Source organism: Hylobates moloch, unplaced genomic scaffold, assembly GCF_009828535.3.
Source record: "Hylobates moloch isolate HMO894 unplaced genomic scaffold, HMol_V3 SCAFFOLD_24, whole genome shotgun sequence".
Taxonomy (NCBI): Eukaryota; Metazoa; Chordata; class Mammalia; order Primates; family Hylobatidae; genus Hylobates; species Hylobates moloch.
The window spans coordinates 17,039,395-17,066,430 of record NW_026652299.1 but is presented as its reverse complement, the minus strand read 5'-3'; the positions used below and the strand labels follow the sequence as shown (position 1 = coordinate 17,066,430).

At 45.1% G+C, this 27,036-nt stretch overlaps 1 protein-coding gene across 1 annotated transcript in view; it reads right to left on the bottom strand.

Annotated features, from left to right (window-relative positions):
* Positions 1-14,400, bottom strand: part of TMEM163 (transmembrane protein 163) — a 259,455-nt gene extending 245,055 nt beyond the window's left edge. Inside the window, exons 1-2 of the mRNA XM_032145642.2 lie at positions 13,941-14,400; positions 8,407-8,526 (exon numbers count right to left, since the gene is read on the bottom strand). Coding sequence (XP_032001533.1) covers positions 8,407-8,526; positions 13,941-14,142 — 322 coding nt within the window. The 5' untranslated portion in view covers positions 14,143-14,400. The remainder of the gene's footprint in view (positions 1-8,406; positions 8,527-13,940) is intronic.
* Positions 14,401-27,036: the final 12,636 nt, after the last annotated feature.

The following is a 27,036-nucleotide window of genomic DNA, read 5'->3' as shown; positions in this document are numbered from 1 at the left end:
TGCCTGTAATCCCAGCTACTCGGGAGGCTGAGGCAGGAGAATCACTTGAACCTGGGAGGTGGAGGTTACAGTGAGCTGTGATCGCACCACTGCACTCCAGCCTGGGCAACAGAGCAAGACTCCATCTCAAAAAGAAAAAAATTCAAATGTTGACACCGTAACCTCCAGTACCCCAAAATGCAGTTGTATTTGGAGATGGGGTCTTTAAAGAGGTAATCAAGTTCAAGTGAGGTCAGTAAGGTGGGCCCTAATCCAATATGCCTGGTGTCCTCATAGTAAGAGGAAATGAGGACACAGACACCCACAGACGGACAACCACGCAAAGACACAGGGAGAAGACAGTGATCTATAAGCCAAGGAGAGAGGCCTCAGAAGAAAACCAACCCTGCTGACACCTTGATCTTGGACTTCCCACATTCGCCAGTGGGAAGGAGACATGGCCGTCAGGCATGGGAGAAGGTGGACAGGGAGCAAGAGTTTCCCCTGCTGGGGTAGGAGCAGGGGTTCCCTCCCTACCCCTGGCTTCCTCTGTTCCTTCTGTGTCTCAATACTTCTGCATCTCAACCCACAGCACAAGGCACTGAGAAGTCACGTCTTGTCCAAGAGGAGCTACACGAGAAATTCACCTGACAGAGGCAATTCCTAGAGGACCAAATTACAGCCCTGAGATATCCACGGACCAGAAAACCCCTTCTCACCCAACTGCTTAACAAATACGACTGGAAAAAGACTGAGAGGCAAGAGGAAAAACCCTGACAAATGTCCCAAAGGGCCTCTGCCAGCAAGGACCCAAGCAAGAAGGGACAAGGGACCCTGGGCATGAGAGGAGCCCACCTGGGGCTCGCCGCCCAGCTACCCTGTGTCACCGCCACGGCTGTGCGACAGGGGTACCTGGTACTAATGCACCCTGGCCACACTTCCAATTAAACGCTGTGTGAAGAAGGCACTGAGAAGGGAGGCAGGGCAGGCAGGCAGCTGCTGAGACCCCTCCCCCACTCCTGGCTGGAAACAGCAGCCCACTGTGAGCGGAGACTCAGGGAGATGAGTCCTCCTAACAGCCTCAGGCGAGTCCCTGTCAATAGAAGCCTGGATGCTTCAATCGAGGGTTGGGGGATGCTGGGCAGTGCAGTAAGGAGGAGGGGTGAGAGAATGAGCTCCTGCATCCCCACCATTTACAAGGTTGAAGATGCCCTCCTTGTTTCCTTTGTCTGGGATCTCTACCTGCAAATGTACATCCTCAGCCTGCTGCAACCACAGTGCCCAAGCAGGGAGACGGCAAAACTGACTCCAGTCCAACCAACGTCTGAGTTTCCACTGTGTTAGCGGCTGACAACACCACCTGAAGAAGACGGGCCCGGGTGTGGAGGAGTGCATATTAGTGTCGAAAGCAATAACACAACGATTCAAGTATTGTGCATCGAGTTCCTGATCTATGGGTTCCCATGAGGCTATGGGGGAAGGGAGGTGTTTCAATCAGCCTGGAAGGCTTCCCAGAAAAGGTGATCTTTCATCGTGATCTTGAGGGATAAGTAAAATTTCACTAGATAAAGAAGCATGGAGGTCAGGAACCAAAGCATCTGAGACCAAGGGAAGAGCAGGTACGTGGGTTTGGGGCAAGAAACAGGACACAGCCGATAGGGCCCACAAGGAGCCTCTGGGGGCTGCAGTCAGCAGTGCGTGGGGATGGGAGGAGGTGAGGACAGCCAAGAGGAAGGGGACAAGATCATGAGGGACCTCGTGGTAACCAAAGGGGCCTGTCTGAAATATGCCTCCATACTCTGTGTGCTGTCGGAGCTCACAGCACAGAGGGTGACAGGCACAGAATCCCTGATCACGTGGCCACAGGGTATGAAGGCAGAATGCAGAGGCAGGGAGAGTTGTCCGAGCAAGGTTCCCAAACTGCTGGTCTGCCTGTTCCTCCCTCCTGGTCTCCACCTCTCAGAAGCAGCCTCCGGGTTTATCGTTCCTGAGCACACCCACAGGGAGCACATTATCCCTCAGAACACTGCCAGGATGTGGCTCTCAAACTTCCTGCCCACATCCCCTGGCCCCTGCACCATTGCCTGCTTCAGTGGTGGCAGCCGGACACTAGGCAGGAAAACATTCCTGCAGATTCTCCACAATAGCTCCACCTCATACAAGGAGGTGGACACAGGAGCTTGCGAAGAGGCCTGGGGCTGTGAAAAGTCCAGCAAGGATTAGATGCCACATCTGACATGAGGAGCAGTCAGAAGTGTAGGCAGGCACCACACCTGGGCCTGGACATGCACAGAAAATGTCTTGAAGAACAGTTAAGACACTGGTAACAAAGGCTGCCAGCGGGAGAGAGACTTTAGGACGGGACAGAGATTTGGACTGTGCACCTTTGGTCTCAGGAATTTTTATCTTGTGTACATTCTGCTTTTTTCAGTAAAATAAATACATGACCAGCAAACTACGCAAAGGATCATTCCACATGCAGAATGTCAGCTGCACGGTTAAGGCCTTGGGTCATGGAATTATTTCAGGGGTAGGGGAAACAGGCAAGTTTAGGGACACAGGCAGAAGAGTCAAGGGCTTCACAGCCTTCATCCATGGAGGAGGGGCACAAAGGGAAGAACTGTGATGAAGGAAATTGGCAGTGTCATGGATAAAACTGCTCTGGGGGAATGGGCGCCTGCAGCTGGTGAGGCCTCTTTGGGCGAGTTGGTGAGTTGTCAATGAGGAGGCTGCCATGTGAGATCCGTGAGATGGGTTGCCCAAAGGACATGGGCTCCAGTCCTGAGGAGAAGAAGTTTAGGGTGTCTGAAAAAAGGGGGGGCAAAAGTCAGGGCAGACCAGACCTTTTTTTTTTATTTTTTGAGACATAGTCTCCCAGGCTGGAGTGCAATGGTGCAATAGCTCGCTGCAACTCTGCCTCCTGGTTCAGGCGATTCTCCTACTTCAGCCTCCCAAGTAGCTGGGATTACAGGCATGCACCACCACACCTGGCAAATTTTTGTATTTTTAGTAGAGATAGGATCTCACCATGTTGGCCAGGCTGGTCTCAAACTCCTGACTTCAAATGATCCACCTGCCTCGGCCTCCCAAAGTGCTGGGATTATAGGCATGAGCCACCATGCCTGGCCAAGGCCAGACCTTTAAGGCCACTGCAACTATTTCCATGTTACTCTCAGCATACCAGAAAGTGCCTGAAGAGTCTTATGTCTTTTCTGTCTCCCAATGTGTCTGTCAGATGAGAGAACACCTAAGAAAGTTCCCAAACACTTTTTGCTGAGTTTACAGAAAAATCATGCGATTTCATTTTATCCATCTCTCAACTCTTAGTCTCATAATTTAGAAAGAAAAAGAATAAAAATACATATCTTACCATTTTTAAGGGTTAAGAGTTTACATTAAAATCAAATAAATTATTTTAAAATCTCCACATCTAAAAAGAAAATCACTTCTTTCCAAGGTGTTTTTCTAGTTCTTAAATCTACAGCTGCACCTAATTTTTTATATATTTTTTTAATTTTATTTATTTATTTATTTATTTATTTGAGACAGAGTCTTGCTCTGTCGCCCAGGCTGGAGTGCAGTGGCACGATCTTGGCTCACTGCAACCTCCGTCTCCTGGGTTCAAGCAATTCTCCTGCCTCAGCCTCTCAAGTAGGTGAGACTACAGGCACGCGCCAACACACCTGGCTAATTTGTGTACATTTTTTAGTAGAGACAGGGTTTCACCATATTGGCCAGACTAGTCTCAAACTCCTGACCTCATGATCCACCCGCCCTGGCCTCCAAAGTGCTGGGATTACAAGCATGAGCTGCCGCTCCCAGCCAGCTGCACCTAATTTTGAGTGAGCTTTTTCTGAGAAGATCTGGGTTTGGAGTACTTTTTTAATGGAGCTGTGTATCTTAGGAAAAGTTTTCCCCTGAGAATGTTTCAAATGTCTTCATTTCCCACAGAACATGTATTGAGTGCCTAAAAATTAACTTGCACTCAAACCTGAAAAACAGAGTCAGAATGCATTTTCCTAAATCACTGTAACAAAGATATCAATGATGTCAAAACCCTGAGTTTTGAAACAGAACTTCCGTTCTCTTTCTAGCTTCATTATTAAAACAGACTTTTTTTCACATTTGTTCGTAACAGGATTGCCATTTTCCATGCTGCCTACCGAATTATAAACAGAATGAATTTTAAAACCAAACTAGAGCTCTCTCTGAAATATTCAAGATGTATTACCATCTGGTTTTATATCAGCATTTGAACAGATCCAAAATCACTACATTACCAAGTATTATCAAAAATAGTTCACATTAAAAAATAGTTCACATCCCTTTCAAAGCATACTCAAGGCACAAACTTTGAAAGTCCACCTAACTTTTCAAACTATACCAGACATATGAATGCCAACCATAATTACATATGTGATCTATAACAAATAACTCAGTAATACTGACGTAAGCTAGTTTTATCATCAGTTCTTTTAGAAACTACTAACTTGAGAAGACATGGTATATTGATTACCTGGAAGCTTATAGGAGATGAAGGGTAACAATCTTTAACTTGCAAACCACAAATAAAATTTTAAGGCTCCCCAATCATCTGAATGAACCTCTCCTCTCAGCCAAGGGCACTCCAAAGTTAACCTGAAAAGCTGTTTCCAGCCGTGATGGGAAAGGGGACTCAGAGGTGCCTCACTGTACCCTCCTCCTTTCTGGAATTCAGGAAAAGCTGACCAGCATTAGCATGAACACAGACATTAAGTCTGATAAGAAACATCTGCAGTCTGTTCTCTCTGACGTCTGCTACCTGGAGGCTTCATTTGCATGATAAAACTTTGGTCTCTGTAACCCCTTATCATCAGAATCCAGAGATTCATTTTTATTGATTCCAGGTGTTTAGATAAGAACTTAAGTCTTTCAACCAATTGCCAATCAGAACATTTTTTAATCTACTTATAACCTGGAAGCCATACTTCCAGTTGTCCCAACTTTCCAGATCAAATCAATATACATCTTACAAATATTCATTGATATACTATGTCTCCCTAAAGAGCATAAGAGCAAGCTGCATCCCAACCACCTTAGGCACATGTTTTCAGGACCTCCTGAGACTGTGTCAAAAGTGCATCCTTAACTTTGGCAAAATAAACTTTCTAAATTGATTGAGACCTGTCTCAGAGACTTTTGGGTTCACAACCTACAATGTACATGTCAGGTAAAAATATGAATCCAACTGACAGAGGAAAAGAGGTGTGTCCCCCAACTTATATCCACCCTCCTCATTTCCAAACTCAAAACAGCCAACGGCATTTCTTCAGAAGATACTCAGCTGAAAATCAGTAACTATGATTAAATAAATAGAAAATGGCAGCTGAGGAGGTGAAGACAGGAACTCCAGCTGACCCCAGGAGATGCGACTCCAAGACAACTCCCTTAGCAAAAGAATGGCCATAGGATGACCCAATTGCCCCCAAAATTGTAATTGTTTATAAAGCAAATGAGATCTTGGCCTTGTATGTAAATCTTTAGATAGAATTTATCATTTTCCAAGAAATATTGTCTTTCCACCCAACTAAAAAAAAAAAAGTTTTAAAAAATCTCTCAGTTCATTTATTTCAGTCTTGAGTACTGATTCCATGCAAGGATGGATGCTCTCCCTGCCCCAAATTTTTCACCATCCAACAGTAGCAAGAAGCCATGTCTATAAATACAGTCGCTTTCTCTCCATCATGATTAACACCCCCTGCCAACACACACACACACACACACACACACACACTCCAAAACTTCTCTGCCACACCAAAGCATCATATATAGTAATTCTATAGCAATCCTCTTAAAAATAATAATTGATGCAACTCGGCCATTTCACTGGTTTGGACAGAGATGCATGAAGTCAGAGCATTGCGTTTCATCCATCTCTGTTAACTACCTCCTTCCTTGAAGAGTAGGACTGGGAGTTTTCGTGACACTTTACAGAAACCTTTATTGCCATTTTGAAATGTTCCATTTTTCTTTAGACATTAATTTAAACATAACTTCAAAAGTCAGTTTATATTGCTTAATCTCTATTTATTTCCATTCAAAACTAGGAAAAGAATTTCACAAAAGTCTGGCACCATATAAATGATGCTTTGGAAGAGATTGTAAATACTGTATATTAGAAATACATTTAGGAAACTAAATAGTAAAATCAACAACCCTAACAACACAATCAGAGATCACATCAAGGGTTTAAAATATGAAACACATACACACACACGCAAACACTAAAGCTACTCTATAGTTAAAGTGGAGGAAAATATAATTCACCTTCTACATTTTTTGGTTTGACTAAACCAGAACAAACTGAAAGTAATGTGAGAACAAATGGAATGTACTATAGATAACACAAATCATGATATTACATGCCAATACCAACATTTTATCAGCTAGAAGTTAGAGGATTTAAATTAAATACTTGCTGCAATGAAGGTGTAAAATCATTTTTAGAAGAAAAAGAAAGAGAAGCCCTTTTCACAAAGCAACATTCTAATTCTGTATGCACTATGCAACCGTCTTTATTAAAGGAAATGAACAACATTTTTAAGATAACCCAACTGATCAGGTGTAACACGTGAAACCAAAATTTCCTCATAATTTTTGTCTATTATGAGACTTAAGTACGTCCAATGTAATATTACTCTCCTAGAAGAAAGACTTGCCCAATATTTCTTCACATTCAGGTCCTCATTCAAACACCCACGTGACAAATCAAAACAGCTTTACCAGGCACATGGACACGTCTGAGTTACTATTATTCTGTTTGTAAATTGCCTCCCTTCATTCCTTTCCTTTTTCTTTACATATGTAAATTATGGTGTCTGATCCAAAGTCCTCCGCCAGCCACCGCAACCAAATTATCCCCTAGGGACATCAATCCAGCTTGTTATTCTTGTTACAGCATTAAAAAAGTGGGGGCAAGGGGAAGGAGTAGCTATTTTCAGGAATCAGAATTCCCCTTGATTAGATTTCTGGCTCACCAGTAAAAATGTTTATACTCTGGAATGCATTGCCCTCCACTTCTAAATGTTTGGCTGTTTTAGAGCCAAGATATGGTGCAGTGTTTCCAATATAAATTGCTTCAAGTAATATATGCCTAGTTTTGCAGGGAGCATTTGGTCAAATTTTAATATTCCCTCTTGGGAGCCAACCCCAACTTCCAGCAGCAGATCTAACCTTGCAGAATAGAATTTTAAACAACACACATACACATAGCTTGTCTTCTAGCAGACGTGTGCTTTTTTCTCCTAATCTGAGTGTTGTCACAGGAGACACCTTGTGTGATGCCTATCACTGAGAAAACAGATCTTTCTGTTAGGTAATAAATTCGTCACAAAATGCAGTCTTTTCCCCAGCATAAAAAAAAAACAAAAAAAAACCACCACGGGTTTCTACCAAGGTTGAGCTGTAACTGACACTGCTCAGGCTTGTGAGTCATTGCACAATTCATAAGAATAAATAGCACACGTACATTTCCATAGGCTGCAAAATGTTAGTCCAGAAAACACATGCCATCGGCCTTCCTAACCCCCAAACAGGATTATCTGGCAGAAACCGTTCCACTTCCTTAGTTTTTCTTAATTGTAATACATGTTTTTGTTTCCATGGCCACTGAAAACTTGAGAGACGACCTTCCCATTTTCCTTTCACTAAAGTGTGCATAGGATTTTCCTCCAAGCCTTACACAGATATGATCAGGGAAAAGGAGAGGGCTCACTGCAATACTGCATCCATCTTCTTGCATTAGGCTCAGAATAAGAATCTTAAGGATATATATGTGTCACGTGTCAGCCCAAGCTGAAGGCATCCACCAAGAGTATTTTCACTATTCAGCTAGCAGCCAGCATCTACCTCCACAAGCCCGCATACTGATGAGAGCCAAGGCTCCCAGTCACTCTCCACCTCATCTTCTTACCACCCTTTCCTCTGCAGAGACGAGAATCTATTTTACTAATTTGTAAGTACCCTGACTATCCAACCATCTAAAAAAATTTACTCGCCGGGCGCGGTGGCTCACGCTTGTAATCCCAGCACTTTGGGAGGCCGAGGCGGGCGGATCACGAGGTCAGGAGATCGAGACCACGGTGAAACCCCGTCTCTACTAAAAATACAAAAAATTAGCCGGGCGTGGTGGCGGGCGCCTGTAGTCCCAGCTACTTGGAGAGGCTGAGGCAGGAGAATGGCGTGAACCCGGGAGGCGGAGCTTGCAGTGAGCCGAGATTGCGCCACTGCACTCCAGCCTGGGTGACAGAGCGAGACTCCGTCTCAAAAAAAAAAAAAAATTTACTCATCAATAGTAGTCAACTAAAAGCAAAAGCACATCCCACAGGAATTAGAGAATAAAACGGGCAACAGCAGCATATATTGGCCGACGAGACCCTTGATACTCACTAAAGGCAGCCACCGCGAGGGCCAGGGTGACAATGATGGAGAACCAGGACACCCACAATGCCTTCTTCCTGTAGTTCTGGGCTTCGTGAGGTTTCAGGCGGGTGCTGCTTTCTAGTAAGCCTGACAAAAACAAGGAGAAAGGGAAGTTAGACATTTCCTTACTAAGAAACCCACAGCAAGAGCTACAATTTCTTACCCAAAGATTGCAAACTAACAGCCCGTGGGCCAAGACGTGTTTTGTTTGGCCGACACTGTGTTTTAACAATTAGATTTCACATGAAAATCAAGCTTTCTGGCACCCCTTGAAAAATCACAGGCTCTGACAATATGGGCCGTGTATTTCTGCAGGGTAACAGCAGCTGTCCTCTTTCGAAGAACTCCACAGACCCCACCACTCCTTGACATATCACACCAGACCATTCCTTTGCCCCTGTGTTATGTTGCTTGGCCTCAGGTAGATGCTGTTCCTGCCCACAAGACCTTTCTGTTAGGAAAACAGCACAAACCACCCACATTCAGCCGAGCCTTCAGGCTCCTCAGCTGTGAGCATTGATTTGCATTGATTCACCAGCACAGTCCCAACTGGTGGACTGGGTTTTGCCCAAAGCAAGGAGTCAGTCTACAAATGACCTCACTGCTCCCACAACAATCAGGAGGAGAAGAACCATTTCTCTTTAACCACATCCAGCAAGAATCTCCAGGCCCACATTATATGCCACATTTCCTTCCCTCCTTTTTCTGCTCTATAGTATACACATCCTTTTTAGCAAGCACATGTCAAAAAATTCTCAGAATATTAAAGTGGGGCAAACCTACTAAAACTAGAGGTAGCTTCCCAGGTAGGCCATGTATAAGACAAATTTTATTTTTATTTCCTATGCTTTCAACATGGAGAGTCCTTGACAACAACAGAAATTCATGACAACTCCCAGGCAATACCCACAACTGCCTGGGGTCAAAGACTAAAATGTTTTCAGAATGGTCTTGATTTCTATGTTTATCCTTCTCCTTTGACTATAGATCACATACAGCATCTCTTAGTTGCACAGAGTACCAAATTTTCAGCTATGCATTTACATAAACAGGAGCTTATTACACCATCTCTAGTGAAACAACCCACAATACAACTTTCAGAGGTTGAGCAGCTTCATCAGAGCAGCTCCAAAGAATGAAGAAATTGGTAGTGAAAGCTCAGGTACCAAGTTGTAACATATCACACAGTGTGAGACATATCACACCTACGCATCACGTAAAAGACACCATCTCATTCATCCAACTGAGTACCACACTAAGCCTCTGGTTGCCAAAAACCGCATCCTGATCAAAAGTTAAAGCCAGGACCCTGCTAAAACTTCTCAGTTCCATTTATAACCCAGACTCCAGCATCACTGAACAAGTCCTGAGCAAAACAAGCCAGAATGTCAAGAAGGTTGCTGAGTGAGCCCAGCTCACAGCCTAGAGATTTTTAAATAATTGAAACCTACAGGCTTACACAGAATCAAAAGGGAGATGAAAATGCAAATGTTGGGCATAAACACCATCACCATCCTCTCTCTGTAAAAATCTCCCCAAACCTTCCTTTCTGAGTGGACTTGGAGGGAAAAGATAAATAACTTCTCTCTTGTCAAATTCTGCCCAGGTACAAGTAATTTAAATAAAAATATAGCATGTCCCTTTGTCTATATCTTCCTTAGCTGCCAAAAACCACCCTATTCCAGTTTTCAACTATACAATCACCAGTTATAGCCCTATCCTAGAATGAGCAGATTCCACGCACCCTTAATAATTTATGTCCCTTTTCCCAAATGATATAAAAATATTCCTTTCATCGTGGCCAATTGATTTTCAGGAGAAATGAAGCTATAACATTTAAGTACTGGATCAAATAAGCAGTTTGTTTGCTAGGTATTTTGATAGCAACAATCTCCAGATTGTCATCCACTGAGGTAAAAACAAGGTTCCTTTGAGAAGTAGATTTCATTTTCTAAGAGGAATGACAATGATGCCCATTTTCTTCAGCCGCGTAACATTTATTTTTCCATCCAAAGTCAGCTAGTTTCAATAATATAACTAACTGGTCCTGACCACACATGCGGACCAATCTACATGCTTCACCCACCAGTGAAACAGCAGCCCCCTGGAGGAGTTTCAGATGACAGCCCAGGACAGCTGGACTGTCCCGCTAAGGTGGCACTTGGGACTTCTCAGCATTACGACCAGTACTTCTTCCCCAGATCTGGGCCTGTGTGTGCCTCCTCCGTGCAATTTTTAAAATTAAAAAATAAAATGGAATAAGTACAATGGGAAGACTGTCCAAAAATGGAAGGACTTTCCCATTTCTATTCAACCTTTGCTTATTTTCTGCTGATTTTCCTTTCTAAAAATATAGCCGATGCTAAGAATGGAAAACTTTGCACTCCTCAAGGGGAAGTGGAGTACGGTGATGTATAAAGACTCAGTTCCTAGTGAATGTTCCACACACAGGTACCTCCACACTCATGTTGGATGCAGGCACACTCACAAGTCACAAAGACGTAGTGAGAATTCCTAATGTTTTCAGAATGCTGTGCTTTAAAGCTGGAAGAAAGGCAGCCTGAAGAGACAGGACAGCCTAGAGAAGCTACGACAGGCCTCGGATTTGCAGGCAGGGCTGGATCCTCCCTACCCATAGCTGGCCCCCATATTTGAATTTCTAAACTCACTCAAATTTCATATATTTGCAATTTTGGCCTGGGAATACTAAGCATAGTACTAATGAGAGACTGATCCTTTATTTATTTTGGAGAGGGGAAAGGTACAAATATATGTGGAGAGGCTGAAGCCATCAGTTATTTCTACACTAGTATGCATTAGTTCCAATTCCTTTCTCCTAAGTTTGTCAAGCTTGAACTCTCTGAAGAAAGGGAAATTTTGTTAGATGGGGAAGTAGTGGGAAATGCTGACACATATAATTATCTAAGGCTAAGCTGGGCCCTGAGGTTATGGATGGAATGATGGGAAAATACTTGTGGGGAGAAGAAAAGGTATTCAAGGGGGATGGGAAGAATGATTAAGATAAACCTGGCCTAATTTTTGTGTTTAGTCCCTAAAGGTCTTAGGCCACAGAGCTCTTGCCCCCTGAACTTTAAGTTCAACCTGACAGCACTGCAGTTACCGACATTCTGAGCTAGCTAGGTTTCTGAGAACCAGCCCACATCACTTCTAAGGCACAAATGCCTCCAAAGTCTGAAAACACTAGATTTTAAAGCAAACCTTTGATGAGAGTTGACCGTGGTCTGGAAAAATATCCTGATAGCTCCAAAGGGAGTTAGGACAAAAGAGAATGCCAAATACAGGTGCAGATCCGAGGTACCCCTCAACCCCTCTACAGACAGCCTGTAGGTATTTAGGCCTGAAAGAAAGCAAGCCAGGCAGGATGCAGAGACACACAGCAGGCAAGTGCTGGGGCTTCCTCCTCCCCAATTCCTCTCACCAGCAGGAAAGAGGTAGCTGCACTCAACCCATTCCCAAAGGATATAAAAATCAATATTGGAAACATGCAGCCCCACAAGAAAAAAAAAATAACAGAAACAACAAACACAAAATCTTACAATAAACCTCCCCAGGTAACGTTCTGGTTTACTTAAAAAAATCACTTATTCACCACATACTGGTTGCCATCAGGAAGAGGTCAAACAAAAGAATGTCACATTGACGTTCAGCTCTCAATGATACACAGCACCGGGTTCTTTGGGGAATGGGGTTCATCCTAACACAGAGGCTGTGTGTGATATGCCACGCTCTCAAACAGTGACAGTTTATGAACAGTCAATGCTTTCATGCTATCATATAATGGAAAATGAAATTCTGTTGACCAGAGAAAAATAACCTTAAGAATGAATTCAGAAGGGCTTTTTACACTTGAACATGAACTACAAAATGATGCTAAATATGAACTCACCCTAGCACTGTTTTCCCTCCTATCATTTTGTGGGGTAGGGAGAAACAGGCTAGCTCATACAGATGACCTGCAATGCTACAAAAATAAGCTCAACCCAGGCTTCTGTCTTTCTTCAATATGGAATTTTTAAATCCTACAATATTAGCTGGAGAGGGGCAAAGGTAATGACACATCCTATAATAAAAGTGAGAGGTTTTGCCCCGTGCTCGTGATGTCCCCTGTCCTCACCTCTTAAATGGCATCTAGTCATGTGAGAACAGGGCGAGAAACTGCAACAGAGGTGCAGAATTCGTTGCCACTGGAGCAGCTCCAGTTCTCGCTGAGCATCTAGGCAGATTCTCTGGGAACTGCCGTTTCCATGTCATTTTATTTCACATGCTACAGTTTAGAATTTCTAAGGAGAAAGAGATCGTGCATCCGAACACTAAACCGGAATAAAAATGTACAGGAGATACTAAGAATAGGACAGAAACCTGCTAAGTCTAAAATATAAAAACCCGCCACAGCCAACAAAATAAGGCTTCCAAGAAAAGTGGGTGGAGGTGCAAAGAGCCGGCTTCCCCTGAAGGGCCTGGCTGCAAGAATCCCGCTTTGGCCACTAAACGGTTTTAGCAGAACCACAGATTCGTTCTGAGGGGGACAATTTGGATTCGGATTCAGCAAGAAGTAGAAAAGGTGCAGACGCGGCCAAGAACAGGGCTCCCTCTGCAAAGAATCCAAGCCCAAAGGAAATGCGGAAGGGATGGAGGAGAGAGACGCGGGAATGAGCAGGGAGTCTCTCCCGTCCTACACTGGCGACTCAAGGGGGCATCGGCAGTCGGTCGGAGGCAGAATGTGGTCTCCCAGCAGAGGCAAGTGTGCGGACCTCCAGGCCAGTGTCAGTGGAGGGTGGCTCTGAAGGGTCTGCAGACGCGCCCTCCGGAACCATCAGGTTTCAGTGGCATCCATCCAGATGAGGTTGGTGGCCCAAATCCAAATGTCCCATTCCTCTGCCCCATCATGAGACGACGGGGCAGGGACCCACCGTGACCTGGGTCCGCGATGAGAATCGGGGACTGCCCGAGACCAGAGGCCGCCCGAGTCCCGGCTCGCTCCCCTCCTTGCGCCCTTCGCCAGGGCGGGCAGCCGGCGGCCGCCGAGGGACATCCCGCGGCTACACCCGCAGAGGGAAGTTCTCCCAGGCAGCCGGCGGAGCCGCAGGGGACTACGGAAAGGAGGATGCAACGAGCCCGGGTCCCTCCGAGCTGAGTAGGGCCCGGAGTGGCCCAGAAGCGCTCGACTCTGACCGCAAAAAATGCCTCCCGCAAACTTTTCCCGTGGGCGCCGAAGGGCCTGGAGCTGGCGGAGAGGAGGGCGCGAGTACAGGCGGGGTCGGCCTGAAGGCTTCGAGGGAAGGAACCGCAGCCGAGGCGGTGCCGGCCGCAGAAGGTGGGGCTGCCGCTCTCGGCTCGCGGCGTTCTCGCCGGGAAGTCGGGGCTCCGCGCCCCCGCGCGCTCCGAGCCCCGCGCCTCGCCCAGCGCAGCCCGCGAGTGGGGAGAGGCGGGCCCCGAGCAGCCACCCTCGTCGCCGGCCGGGTCGGGCGGCGCGCGCTCACCTCGGTCCTCCAGCCCGTCGCTGAACTGGCCGCTCTCGCTGATCCGCACCTGCCGCTCCTCCTCCAGCTGGGGCTGCTCACGCGCCGGGGAGCTCAGCGGGGCCGGGCCGGGGGCGGCGGCCGGTGGCGCGTGGCCCCGGGGAGGCGGCGGGACTGCTGGCCCCTGGGAGCTGCGGCGCTGGATGCCCGCGGGCGGCTGCATGGCGCGGGGCTGCAGATCCCGGCGGCGGCGACGACAAGCGCGGCGGGGACTCGAGTCAGAAGTGCTAGGCGCCGCGGCTCTGGCGGGCGCAGGAGCGGACGGACTGGCCGCGTGGACAGAGAGGGAGGGCGGGCTGGCGCCGAGGAGTGGAGGTGCACGGGCGGGGGCGGGGACGAGCGGAGAGCCGCGCGGCTCCGCGGCCGGTGGCGGAGGCTGGGACCGCGTTGTCGCCGCCGCGCTCCGCCCCTGGGGGCAGGTGCGGGCGGCAGGGACCCGCCCCGAGGCCCGGGCGCGGGAGCCGGCGCACCGAGGCGGACGAGAGGGAGGAACCCAGCGTGGGGACCCACAGGCGGCCCTGGCAGAGCTTGGCTAGGGCGTAGCGGGCACCCGCCCCACCCGCGCCGCGGGATGGTGCCCAGAGAGGACCCCTCCCACTGGATTCCTCTGCGGTCCGCGAAGCCCGCGGCCGCGCGTGGGTAGCAGACAGCGCCCCTAATTTGTCATCTTTCTCTTCTGGACCTGCACAGGCTTCAGAGGCTGTACAGGGTCTTCGCCTGGGCCTCCATTCTCGCTGCTCATCCACGGAAAAAGGGTTCATCTGTCCCCAAGCCCGTCGCTCTCCGTCCTTCTTGGAGCTTTAACTCTCCACCCAGTTTCTCCCTGGAGTACCCATTTAGCCAGGGATGGGGTATCTTTAGGACAGCGGGCGCTCTAGAAGATGCTTGAACTCCGAGGCTTCCCCATTTCGACTCTTCCTGGGCCTTTGTCCCATACAGTTCGCTCCCCTGCTCATCTAAGTCTTGTGTGATCTTCAGAAATCCATGGAAGCCTCCCTTCTACGAGAAGTCTCCCCAACTCTGACCCCTGCAGCTCCTAATTCATTTTGTGCGGTGGGGCTGATCTCACCAGTTAGAGGCCACCGCAGGGCACACGCCAGCTCTCTTGATGCCCAGAGAGAAGCAAAAGAGGACCTGCTGTTTAATAAATTCAGCTTGGATTCGTTGAGGCTCAGAAAAGTATACCCCAACGTATGGCACTTTGGTATGCTAAGTTTGAACTAAAAAACTAAACAGGCCTCTGAAGCCGCCTTAGAAACAAAGTCTGTCTCCCGCCCGACTTTCTCCCCACTAAGCAATTCATAGAAACCAGAATTCCTCTCCCCCACGGTGGTCATACAACCTAGAAATAGTACTCCAACCTCCCTGGTCCTCTGCCTTTCTGTGTAGGAGCTGGCCATGAAGAAATACTCAGACCTACCTTGTCTGATAGTAGATCCTAAGACCCTCATTCCAGAAGAGGTCCTGCTCTATACATACTGTACAGAGAGGCCAAGAAGAATCTGAACAGGCCTCGCTGGGTTCACCCCTCAGTCTATTACCATTAGATCACACCCTTTGTCCAATCACATTTCTATAAGGCTATCCATTCTCCACTGAATCTAAGCATAAAAGCAGGCAGTTTTCCCTGAGTCTTTGCATCTTCATTTCTGAAGGCTTCTGTATCACATAAAACTTTGATTCAATAAATTTGTTACGCTTTTCCCTTATTAAGCTATCTTTTGTTATAAGCATGTTAGCCGGGCCCCTTATGATGGGGAGGAAAGGTATCACATCTTTTCTGCCTCTACCGTTTCAATGGTATCAACATCCAAGCTCTAGAGTCCGGCTTTCGACTTTAGATTGATTCAGTCTCTGAATTTAATCTGGGTACTCCAAAATGTCAATTCCTCATTTAAAGGAGTCCTCCTCATTTCTTGAAGAGTCACCCTTTTCCTTTTTCTTGTCTGCTTTGCTTGTGATTGAAATGAGAGTAGGATTTAAATGCCTTTGTGGTGCACTGGAAATATCACCAGAAATGGGGAGAGGGGTCTTACTTTATTTTGTTGCTGCTGTTATTGTTGTTGTTGCTGGATTGGAATGAGAAGATCTGAGTTGACCTTGACCAACTTACTTTACCTTGTTGACCACTAATTTCTTCAACTACAAATTGAAAGAGTTGAACTAGGTCATTTCAAAGATCCCTTCCTGCTGCAAAGAAAAAGAAAAATGCTATGATTACTTGGATAAAGACAATCAAAATCTCTACGCATTAATCCTGGTTCTATCCTCTAAGGTAGAACATCCTTCAAATATATTTGCAAGCCATCTCCTCCACATTTTTCCTCCAATCTGTCCCATTTAATCCCCCGTCAATGGCTCTCAAAGTATCACCTGGGGAGTCTAAGAACAAAAATACCGAAGCTTCGACTGCTAGAGATTCTGATATCATATTTAACGTGATCGTTCTTGGCTGGGACCTTGGCATGGGTATTTTGTAAGGTCTTTCCCCATTCTAAGAGTCATCTGGGGGCTTAAAAAAAATTGGCCAGGTGTGGTGGCTCATGCTTGTAATCCCAGCATTTTGGGAGGCCGAGGTGGGCAGATCACGTCGTCAGGAGATCGAGACCATCCTGGCTAACATGGTGAAACCCCATCTCTACTAAAAATACAGAAAATTAGCCGGGAGTGGTGGCGGGTGCCTGTAGTCCCGGCTACTCAGGAGGCTGAGGCAGGAGAATGACGTGAACGCAGGAGGCGGAGCTTGCAATGAGCTGAGATCCGGCCACTGCACTCCAGCCCGGGTGACAGAACGAGACTCCGCCTCAAAAAAAAATAAAATAAAATAAAAATTATTCCTCCCTGGCTCTCTGAGATTCTGGTTCAATAGATCTGGGATCTGGCTGGTAACCTTCCATTAAACCCCTCTCGCCCCCCGGCCTCCAACACACGTTCTGATGTCAATTATTCTGCAACTACCCTTTATGATTACTCTCCACAATATGGACCATCTAGCTCTGTGCCCTTCACACACACACACACACACACACACACACACAGTCTGCAGCAGATTCTCACCAAAGGAGCTGGTATCATTATTCTTTCCTGTGGTTCCTCAGTTGGTTCTGTAAGTCTAGTACGTCTCAAAGGTGAGTGTGGCAATGAACACCCGCAATTCTTCTTAAAATGCTGATTCTAATTTAGTTAGTCTGGGATAGAGGCTGTCAACCTAAAAGGAAGAGGCTGAGGCACAAAATATAATTGAAAGAATTTGCTTGAGCCCAAATGAGGACAGCTACCCAGGACGTTTCTAAGGTGCCTTGAGGAGTGCTCCATTAGCCTTTGTTATAAGCAGGTTTTTAAAGGCAAAGAGAGCAAAGAGAGGGCCGATATAAAGTTGTGTGAGGGGAATCCTCATTGGTTTGCAGAGATAACTTGGGTTAGTGATTGGCTATAGATTGTTGAACTGTCGGGTAGGAGTTATGGCGTCCAGTGTATGGCCATTTTATGGCTATTTGGCATAAATTAGTCTAGAGCTCACATAGTCAGTGGCTTCTAGAGATCATTATTTCACTCAAATGGTTGTCACTTGCTGCTGTTTCATTCCAGTAAGTCTCTGGGGCTGATAATGTAAAGGGGCTTGCATTCCTCACACTAAAAGTTTCTTTTTTTTTTGTTTTCCACCAGGCTGAGATTCTGTTTCTAACAAACCTCCCAATGCTGCTGATGCTGCAGATCTGAAGACCACACTTTGAGAAGCAAGGATCTAGAAGTTGTTTGTTATTCATGGAATAAATATATTTCCCATCATGTTCTAGCTGCCCTGATTAAACAAGCCACTTTTGTCTTCTCCAGAAAGATTTCTCTGACTCTAGCTCCCCTCTGGGTGCTCCTTTTTCTAAACTGTAATTGATTAATAATTCACCATTTATTTCATGTATGGAGCAGGGATAGTAGTGCTTGCCTGATGTGCATTCCTCACACACACCTACCTGGGCATCAGGGACACAGTGTCCCCTCAAACAATCTCTGCTGATTAACTGGAAGATACCACTAGCTTACATTTTTGGAGGACATACCATGTGCCGGGTACCTAGCTGAGTGTTTTACATGCATTGCCTCCCTCATTCCGCTACTACTGTCCTCATTTCACAGATGAACAAACAAAGGCCCATCTGCCTTGTCAACCTCTGCCCACCATAATCCACAGGGGTACTGCCCCCTAGGGGGCATTTTGGAAATTTGCAGGTACTTTCATTGGTCATCACAATGATGGGAGGAGGGGGCCACTGACATTTAGTTGGGGGTGGCCCCAGATGCAGGAGATTGGTCTGTGTCCCACATGGCTTTCATTTGTCAGACCTGACCTTTGCTTCAGTTAAAATGTGCATCTAATTACATTGGAACTTTAACTTTGTTTTAAATATAAACACAAAATGTTTTTGCATCTTGTGAATGCACACAGGAATTTCTGGAAATGCAACTACTATATAAGTCTAGGAAGGGATGGTACTCTGTCTACCACTTTGGAAAATCAAGACACAGAAGCCAGTTCCATTCATGGTATCTGTTTCAGCAATCAACACATATATAATGCCCACAGGCCCAGTAATTCCATATGTGTATACTTCTTTAGCTCCTGTTTCAAAATGACAGCAATATAAAGAAAAAGTGTAAAAAATATTCCAGAGTGCCTGACTCTCTGTTCTTAAATTATAAATGGGTACAAATATCTGACTACTTATTTATGACCTCTGATGTAGCTCTGAGTGAGCATTTAAATATTAATTATGTATTGCTTTACTTTTATTCCTCCTCTATTATAATTTAGGTCATTATATTGATTTTTCAACTATGTGTATATGCATTAGCCATGAATTAATTTCATAATCACAATAGTGAATAATCTAAAACAGGTGGGGCCGGCACAGTGACTCATGCCTGTAATCCCAGCACTTTGGGAGGCCGAGGCAAAAGGATCACCTGAGGCCAGGAGTTTGAGACCAGCCTGGTAAACATGGTGAAACCCCGTCTTTACCAAAAATACAAAAATTAGCCAGGCCTGGTGGTGCACGCCTGTAATCCCAGCTACTTGGGAGGCTGAGGCAAGAGAATTGCTTAACCCAGAAGGCAGAGGCTGCAGTGAGCCAAGATTGTGCCACTGCACTCCAGCCTGGGGACAGAACGAGACTTTGTCTCAATAAATAAATAAATAAATAACCAAACAAAACAGTTGGTATAAAAAGGGAGACTGGACCATTACAGCCAAGAAGATCCTGAGGAGACACAACCACTAGCTGAAATATGGCTTGTGGATGAAATCCTGGAACAGAAAAAGGACATTAGGTAAAAATCAAGGAATTCTGAATAAAGTATGGACCTCACTTAGTAATGTCTCAATTATTAGTTGTAAAAAAAAGTGCACTCATGTGAGATGTTAGTAATGGGGGAACTGGGTGCAAGTTACATGGAACTTTCTAACCTTCTCAACTTTATGCAAATCTAAAACTGTTCTAAAAAAGGAAAGCTGAGGAGGGGCTTCAAGATGGCTGATTAGAAGCATTTCATGCCCACCTCTTCCACTTAGTGTGTATAGACAGTCATACTTTGAATACATCATCCAAGAGAGAATGTCGGAATTCAATAGAGAAGTAACAAGAAACACCAGAAAGCAGGTAAGAAGGGAGAGAGACAGCCTGCCTGGAGGGGATGAACTGGGAGCAGGAGTAACTTCCCAAGGCAAGGAAAGGGTGAGTGACTTTCAGAGGCCCACATCCCCACCATGGAATCCTGCAATCCTGCCACAAGAGAGCCCCCCAACCCTCCCAACTCCTGACACTAACATAGGGAACTGCTGGGAGATCATGGGATGGAACCACTCCAGGGAGGGAGCTCACATTGGGTCCCATACCCTTTCTGAGCCTAAGCAGCTATGGCAAGGTGCCATTTTCAGACCTAGCCTTTGGCAGACTGCATACTGTCCTGGAGCCCAGCAATGCCAAGACTGAGGCATTACAGAGACCCTGTTGCTGCTGGGACTGAGGAGCAAGCTGGAAGTTGTCCCACAGCCAGAGCTAAAAAGCAAGCAAGGTGTGGGCAGCAGCTGTTGGTGCCAAGAAGTGAGTGCCACTGGGACAGAAGACTGGGATACAAGCAGGGTGTGAGTTGCTGCTTGGTCTTAGTCACCAGCTGGGTGGGAGCTCCTGCAGCCAGGGAGGGGCATAAACTAGGAACAGGCTACTACTGCTGAGGTGGGGAACAAGCCCCACTGGAACTGGAGCATGAGAGAGATGTGGTTTTCCTACCCTCTGGCCCAGGCTGTGACCACTGAGGATGACCCCACCCTCTCCAGTGGCAGGGCCTCAGTGCAGCTGCTACCACCCTTTACCTGAGCACTCCACCTGCGGTCTGAGGATCACCATGCCCCTGCCAACCATGTCATCCAGGTTGGTCTTCAACTCCTGACCTCAAGTGATCTGCCCGTCTCAGCCTCCCAAACTGTTGGGACTACAGGCGTGAGCCACCATGCCCAACTGCAGCAAAGATAACTATTGGGTACTGCACTTAATACCTGGATGATGAAATAATCTGTACAACATCCCTGGTGACATGTGTTTACCTACGTAAAAAACCTTCACATGTACCCCCAAACCTAAAATAAAATTTAAAAAAATAAAAAATAAAAGAAAGTCATATATGGGTAAGAGCACAAGGTCATAAAACCTGACAACTGAAAGACTATACGAAATTGAGTGCTGTCTTTTTTTGTTCTTATTTACTAACATTTTTAGTAAATGTCCCCAGGGCCCTAATTTCAGGAATATACATAGGAAAGAGAAGACCAAGAAGACAAAGGAAACACATTAGACATAAGAGCCTCCACTGGGAATAAACGTCACAGTTATCTCTGGTGGAGCCACTTGCTAAGGGTCATGAGTGTTCTAATGAAACTCACATAAGAAATCACAGTCCTCATAGTCCTATAAATCAGATATGGTATTATTAGCATCCCTGTTGTAAAGATAAGGAAACCAAATCTCATTCCTGAGGTCTGCTTTTATCCACTACCATGCACGGCCTCTATGGAAGAACCTACAGATGGCCAAGAGCATGGCTTTTGCACCTGATACAGCTCCATGAGATTTCAGGTTAAGGTGTATATTTACTTTACTTCGCTTCTTGTATGGACTTTGGAAAACCAGATATAAACATATTATTCATCTTTTGCCTGTCTTGAAGAAACATAAGCAACACTCAAGAGCTAGGTTGTGGCACCCTTGCAGGCATGGACTCTAGGGCTGGGGCTGAGTGAGGACCTGTCCAGTACAGGAGTATCTAAGCTGGCTGCCAAGGTCAACTCCAACAGCACTTATAGGAAGGGCTCTAAGATCTTCACTTGGAAAGAGGGAAGTATGTGTATGTCCACATGCCTGAAGTGTGAATTTTAAATTTATTAACTCCCTTTACCATGGAATAAAAAGTATAAACTTGAGGTATGACTACAGAGCATTTGGAGAAATATCATGTTGGTTATAGCATTATTAAGAGGCTTCATTTGGAAAATATACATACAAAAAGAATGTTTAAATGTCATTTCAGCCTTTAAGAGACTTGCGGTCTAAACAGAACGGCATAGTTCTGCATTACCAGCCTTGGCTGTGCATTCTCATCAGCAGTGGGTCTCAACTTTACAATCACCTGGGATAGGGCAACAAACTCACCCTGGTTGGCCCGAGACATTCCTGGTTTTAGCACTGAAAATTCCATGTCCTGGAAAATTCTCTCAGTCCCAGGGAAATTGAGACAGTTAGTCACCTTATCAGGATGCTTTTAAAAATCTTGATGTTCAAGCCAACCCACCCCTAACAAATTGCTCAGAATCTCTGGGGGTGGGACACAGGCTTAAATGTTTCTGAAAGATCTCCAAGTGATTCCAATGTACAGCAAAGCACAAGAAAGCCCTGCTTAAGGACAGGGCTTCTTAACTTGAAAGTACACAAGAATCACCTAGCGATCTTGGTAAAATGCAGATTTTAATTCCGCAGGTCTGGAGTGGGGTCCAATTTTCTGTAGTTCTAACAAGCTCCTTGGTGATGCCAGTGCTGCTGGTGTTCAGACCAGCCTCTGAATGGCAAGGATCTGGAAAACACAAGCAGTATGTCTTGTTTCTACTTTGAAAGAATCTATAATACAGTCAGGAAGAGAAGGATGTCAGGACAAAATTAACAAAAGAGGGAAAAATCAAATAAAGTATAAGTAGCTAGTAATGCAGTAAGGAGAGGGAGCAGGTTCTAAGACACATTTGCTTGGATTCCTTAGTACACTGACTACACATAGTAGGTATTTGACACATATAATCTGGAAATGCTTAATGGGGGTGAGTTCTAACACTGACTTACAAGGGTGGAAGGGCATCTCAGGAAAAAGCAATGGTGGGCAATAAAGGATTCTGCAACAAAATAAGCTAAAATTTTGTTAAGTGTACAAATCCACAGTTTTCTCTGAATAATGCTTAATTGTGGGGGAAGAAAAGAATTTGGATGGGGCATATAGAAGGAACTTCTGGGGTGGCTGGGAGAGTTGTATTTCTTGATTTGGGTGGTACTTGCTTTATAATGATTTATTAAGCCATGCATTTGATTTCTGTGATTTTTAGTATCTGTGTTTTTACAATACTATTTTACAATAAAAATATTTATAAAAATTTTTATCTGGAATGACCACATATATTGGGAGGAATCGATCTGCCTTGGCTAAACAGTTTGTACTGAAACCGGTCAGAGGTTGCTAGGGGCTACTGAGTATGCAGAACTAATGAGTCATCTCACTCAGCTCCATGGGAAATGTCAAAGATGTGGAGGAGTAGAGGACTAAAAAGAATAAAGAACAAAGTCAGCTGCATCTGATATGGGAAAAGGGAGTTACATAGGCTCAAAAAATTGTTTCCTTTTCTTCTGCTCATGTATCAAAAACAATTATGGTATCTATTCTCCATGATTTTCTTCCTACCCCTCTGGCCTCTCGCCCCAGACCCACAAATCCAATTGTCCTTGAACATCTCCTGCTGAGTAAGCCCACTCCTCAAATTCAGTATGTCCAAAAGCAGAATCCCAAAATCTATGCATCTTCAACCTCCATTTATTGGAGAATTTCAGCACCATCCACCATATCATCTCAAGCCAGGATCTGAGAAATACCTCCCCTTGACTTCACTCTTCCTCACACCTTACAAGAGGCAGGTGACCAACCTCTGATAATTCCACCTTCTTGCCACCCCTTAGGTTATCGCCTCCTGAAAAACCACCCACTAAGCGGCTCCGATTTTTCCCTCTCTCTATTGATACTCTGTGCATACTTCCACTGTAGCCCTTATAACACTGTATTTCTCTAATTTTTTTAATATACCAATTTCTTTCTGCATGATGGAAAATTTATTGAGGCAAGAACATAGTTAATTTATCCTAGTGTTTCAGGTATCTACCAGAATGCAGGCAGAGTGTAAGTGCCCAGAAAAAAGAAAAGGTTGTTGAAGGAACAAATGAGTAAATGCTTAGCTGCTCTCTTCAAGCCTTAGATAATTGAGCTGATGAGGTCATTTGTGGCTACCTTCACATCCAGCCACTGAAGCAGTTCCCAGAGATTGTATCTTCCTCCTAGGCCTCCTTCCTTCCCCCTCCATCAGTAGAAAAATAAAGAGAAACATGTTCTAGCTTTGAAACTGCTAAGATGGGGGAACTTTCAGGGAAAAAAAAAAAAAATGTAACTTTATATCATCCTCCTAAAGATGGCGGACAACCTTCCCTTCCGGTCTCCTATGTACAGTGCAGCAGATGCTGTTGAGATTACATTATTTCAAACCTGACACATGTTTTAACCCCTCTCTAAAAGCCTGAAATATTTTATATAAACATTTTATTGAAGTTTAACACACACGTAAGAGGGCACACAAATCTTAAGGTTACACTCAACAAATGTTCACCAAGTGAACACACACAGAAACATTTCCATAAACAGAGTATGATCCATATCCCTAAAGTGTCTGTCTTGTCCCCCTTCATGCACTAACCCCACCCTGCCCAAGACTAGATGAAAATATTTCCAAATTTGCTTTGGCACAAACTAGTTTGTGAAAAGTTTCTATATTATACTCTCCATTTATTTTAAAAAGTTTTTAATTGTAAAAGAAAGCAACATATGCTCATTGTAAAAAGTTAAAACTTAGCAGAAGTACAAAACTGTAGAAAGTGAAAGAGTTTCCCTATCAACCCTCTGCCCACCCCAGCCTTCCACCACCACCATTCCCAAGGTTAAAAACTTGTAACACTCTGGTGCATTTATCAGTTCAAACTATGTTACCAGTAAGGAAAAGCTCAGTTCAAAGTGGACAAAACAGTAAAACAATGTATTGCCTCTCATAATTTACTTAATCATTTTCTGAGTGAATGAACATTTGTTTCCAATGTTTTGCTATTACAAACAATGCCACATTGACCATTTCATTTTGAACACTTTAAACAGAAAATGTAAAGAGATCTTGAGAGTCCAGAGTTTGGGCAGGCTTTGGGATTTGTTTAATTCAGTCACTCAACTATGTCATCAAAGACTCCGTTTCTATCTCCTTGCTCTGCTTCCAAGATATCAGCTGCATCCTGAGGCTGGCTCATTTCAGGTTGTAACATAGCTGACAACAGGGCTACATATTTTATCAGAGAGAAATGGGTAGGGAGGGAAAGAAAAGAAAGAGAGGGAAGAGAGAGAAACTCAACAACGGTGGAGTGAAAGTCCTAGGCTTCATTCTGATTGGATCAAATTTGGTTATATGCCTACTTACAAGCCAATCATTAAGGCCTGGGGAATGTCAAGCAATAATTGGAGCAGTTCCCATTCCTGAATCAATCTCTGTGGCAAAAAGGATGGGATTATCCTAATTGATTCCAAGAATAGGACCAACCTCTGAAGGATGAGGTGTCAGTTCCACCAAAATCAAATAAATGGCTACTACATGATGGCGTATAGTTGGAATGGAGACTGGGAAGGCCACCATACTATTGATTGCTGTAAATATCCTTTGAGGCCATTTTTTTGCGTATATATAGATATATGCACACACACACACATAGTTAATTTTTAACTATAATAAATCACACTATTCTGCAACTCACACTATTCTGCACCTTTATATACATATAAGTCTACCTCACCTTCTGTAGGTGCAAGATATTCCATTGTATGAGTGAACAATAATTTATTTAACTATTTCCCTGACTGATGAACATTTAGATTGTTTTAAATATCTCTTCTGCAAAAATTCTACATTGACCATTTCATTCTGAACAATATCTTAAACGGAAAATGTAAAGTAATTTTTGGAAGAGATACAGTCATCCCTTGGTATCGGGGGATTGGTTCCAGGACCCTAGCGGATACCAAAATCCATGGAAACCCAGTCCATTCCCCTGCCTGCAAGCTCAAATCGACTTAAACACATGCAAGCTCTTAGTTAGAATGTCACCAGGAGGCAACTTAGAGCTTTAATACAAAATATTTAATATGGAGAATTTTCCATGAAATAACTTATCTATTGCATTCAACTGTAAACATGATTCTTTCTCTACTATTTTCTGTAATATTTTACTTGTAGTTTTTATTATAACTTTTTTCCCTTTTCCTCATCTTCCTGACAGAGAATCAACTGGGTCCCTGAAGGAGGTGCTCCAGCGGCCTGCTCCATCCTGTCAGAGGATTCCTGAAGGCCTGTGTTCTCACCTGCCCTTGGTGGAAACCTTCTATTCATCTGATCTATTTTCTTGTGGGTGTCAGGGCCCACATGTCTCAATCTCCCTTTCCAGCTCCCAGATATCTGTTATGGGCTGTATTGTCTCTCCACAAAATTCATATGTTGAAGCTGATATGATTTGGATCTGTGTCCCGGCCCAAATCCCATGTCAAACGGTAATGCTCAATGTTGGAGGTAGGGCCTGGAGGGAGGTGATAGTATCATGGGGGTGGATTTCTCATGAATGGTTTAGCACAGTTCCCTTTGTGATTAGTTCTCATGAGATTTGGTTGTTTAAAAGTGTGTCTCACCTCCCTCCCCTCTCTTTTGCTCCTGCTCCAGCCACGTGATGTGTGCTTTCCCTTTGCCTTCTGCCATGATTGAAAGTTTCCTGAGGCCTCCCCAGAAGCCAAGAAGATGCCGTCATCCTTCCTGCACAGCCTTCAGAACCGTGTGCCAATTAAACCTCTTCTCTTTATAAACTACCAAGTCTTGGGTATTTCTTTATAGCAGTGTGAGAATGGACTAATACAAAGCCCTAACCCCCAGTACATCAGAATGTGACTGTATTTGGAGGTAGGGCCTTTAAAGAGGTAATTAAGGTGAAACGAGGTCACCTGGGTGGGCTCTAGTCAACTATGACTGATGTCTTTATAAGAAGAGATGAGGACACAGATACCCACAGAGGGAAGAACATGTGAAAACATAGGGTGGAAACAGCCACCAACAAGCCAAGGGAATGGCCTTAGAAGGAAGCAATCCTGTGGACACCTTGATCTTGGACTTCCAGCATCCAGAACTGAGGGAAAATAAATTTCTGTTGTTTAAGCCCCTGGTGTGTGGTTTTTGCTATGGCAGCCCTAGTAGACTAATACAGTGCCCAAGCCCAAGTGTGTTATGGAAACCCCTGAATGGTCCAGAAGGAGCCTCCTTGACATTCCATTGCTGTCTGGGTGGCTCCTGGGCCCCTTCTCCCCTGTGTCTTCCTGACCTCTGATGGGTGGTCCCTCCAATTCTACTCCTCCCAGGTTCCGCCCACCAGTCTGCTTAGAGTTGGTGCTTACTTCCCTTATTTGGTGCCTGTAGATGAATGGTTTTCCAGTCTTGCAGGGCTTAAAACTCACTCCTTTGTGAATTCAGATTCCCAGACCATGGCTCCAGAGATGCAGACTCACTAGTTCAGTGATGGGGCTTGGAAACCTGCACTTGAACAAATACTCTCAGGTAATTCTGAGGGAAATGACCACACTTTGAGAAACACCACTGAAGATATGTCCTCTTTCCTGTTTCTCTAACCCAGTG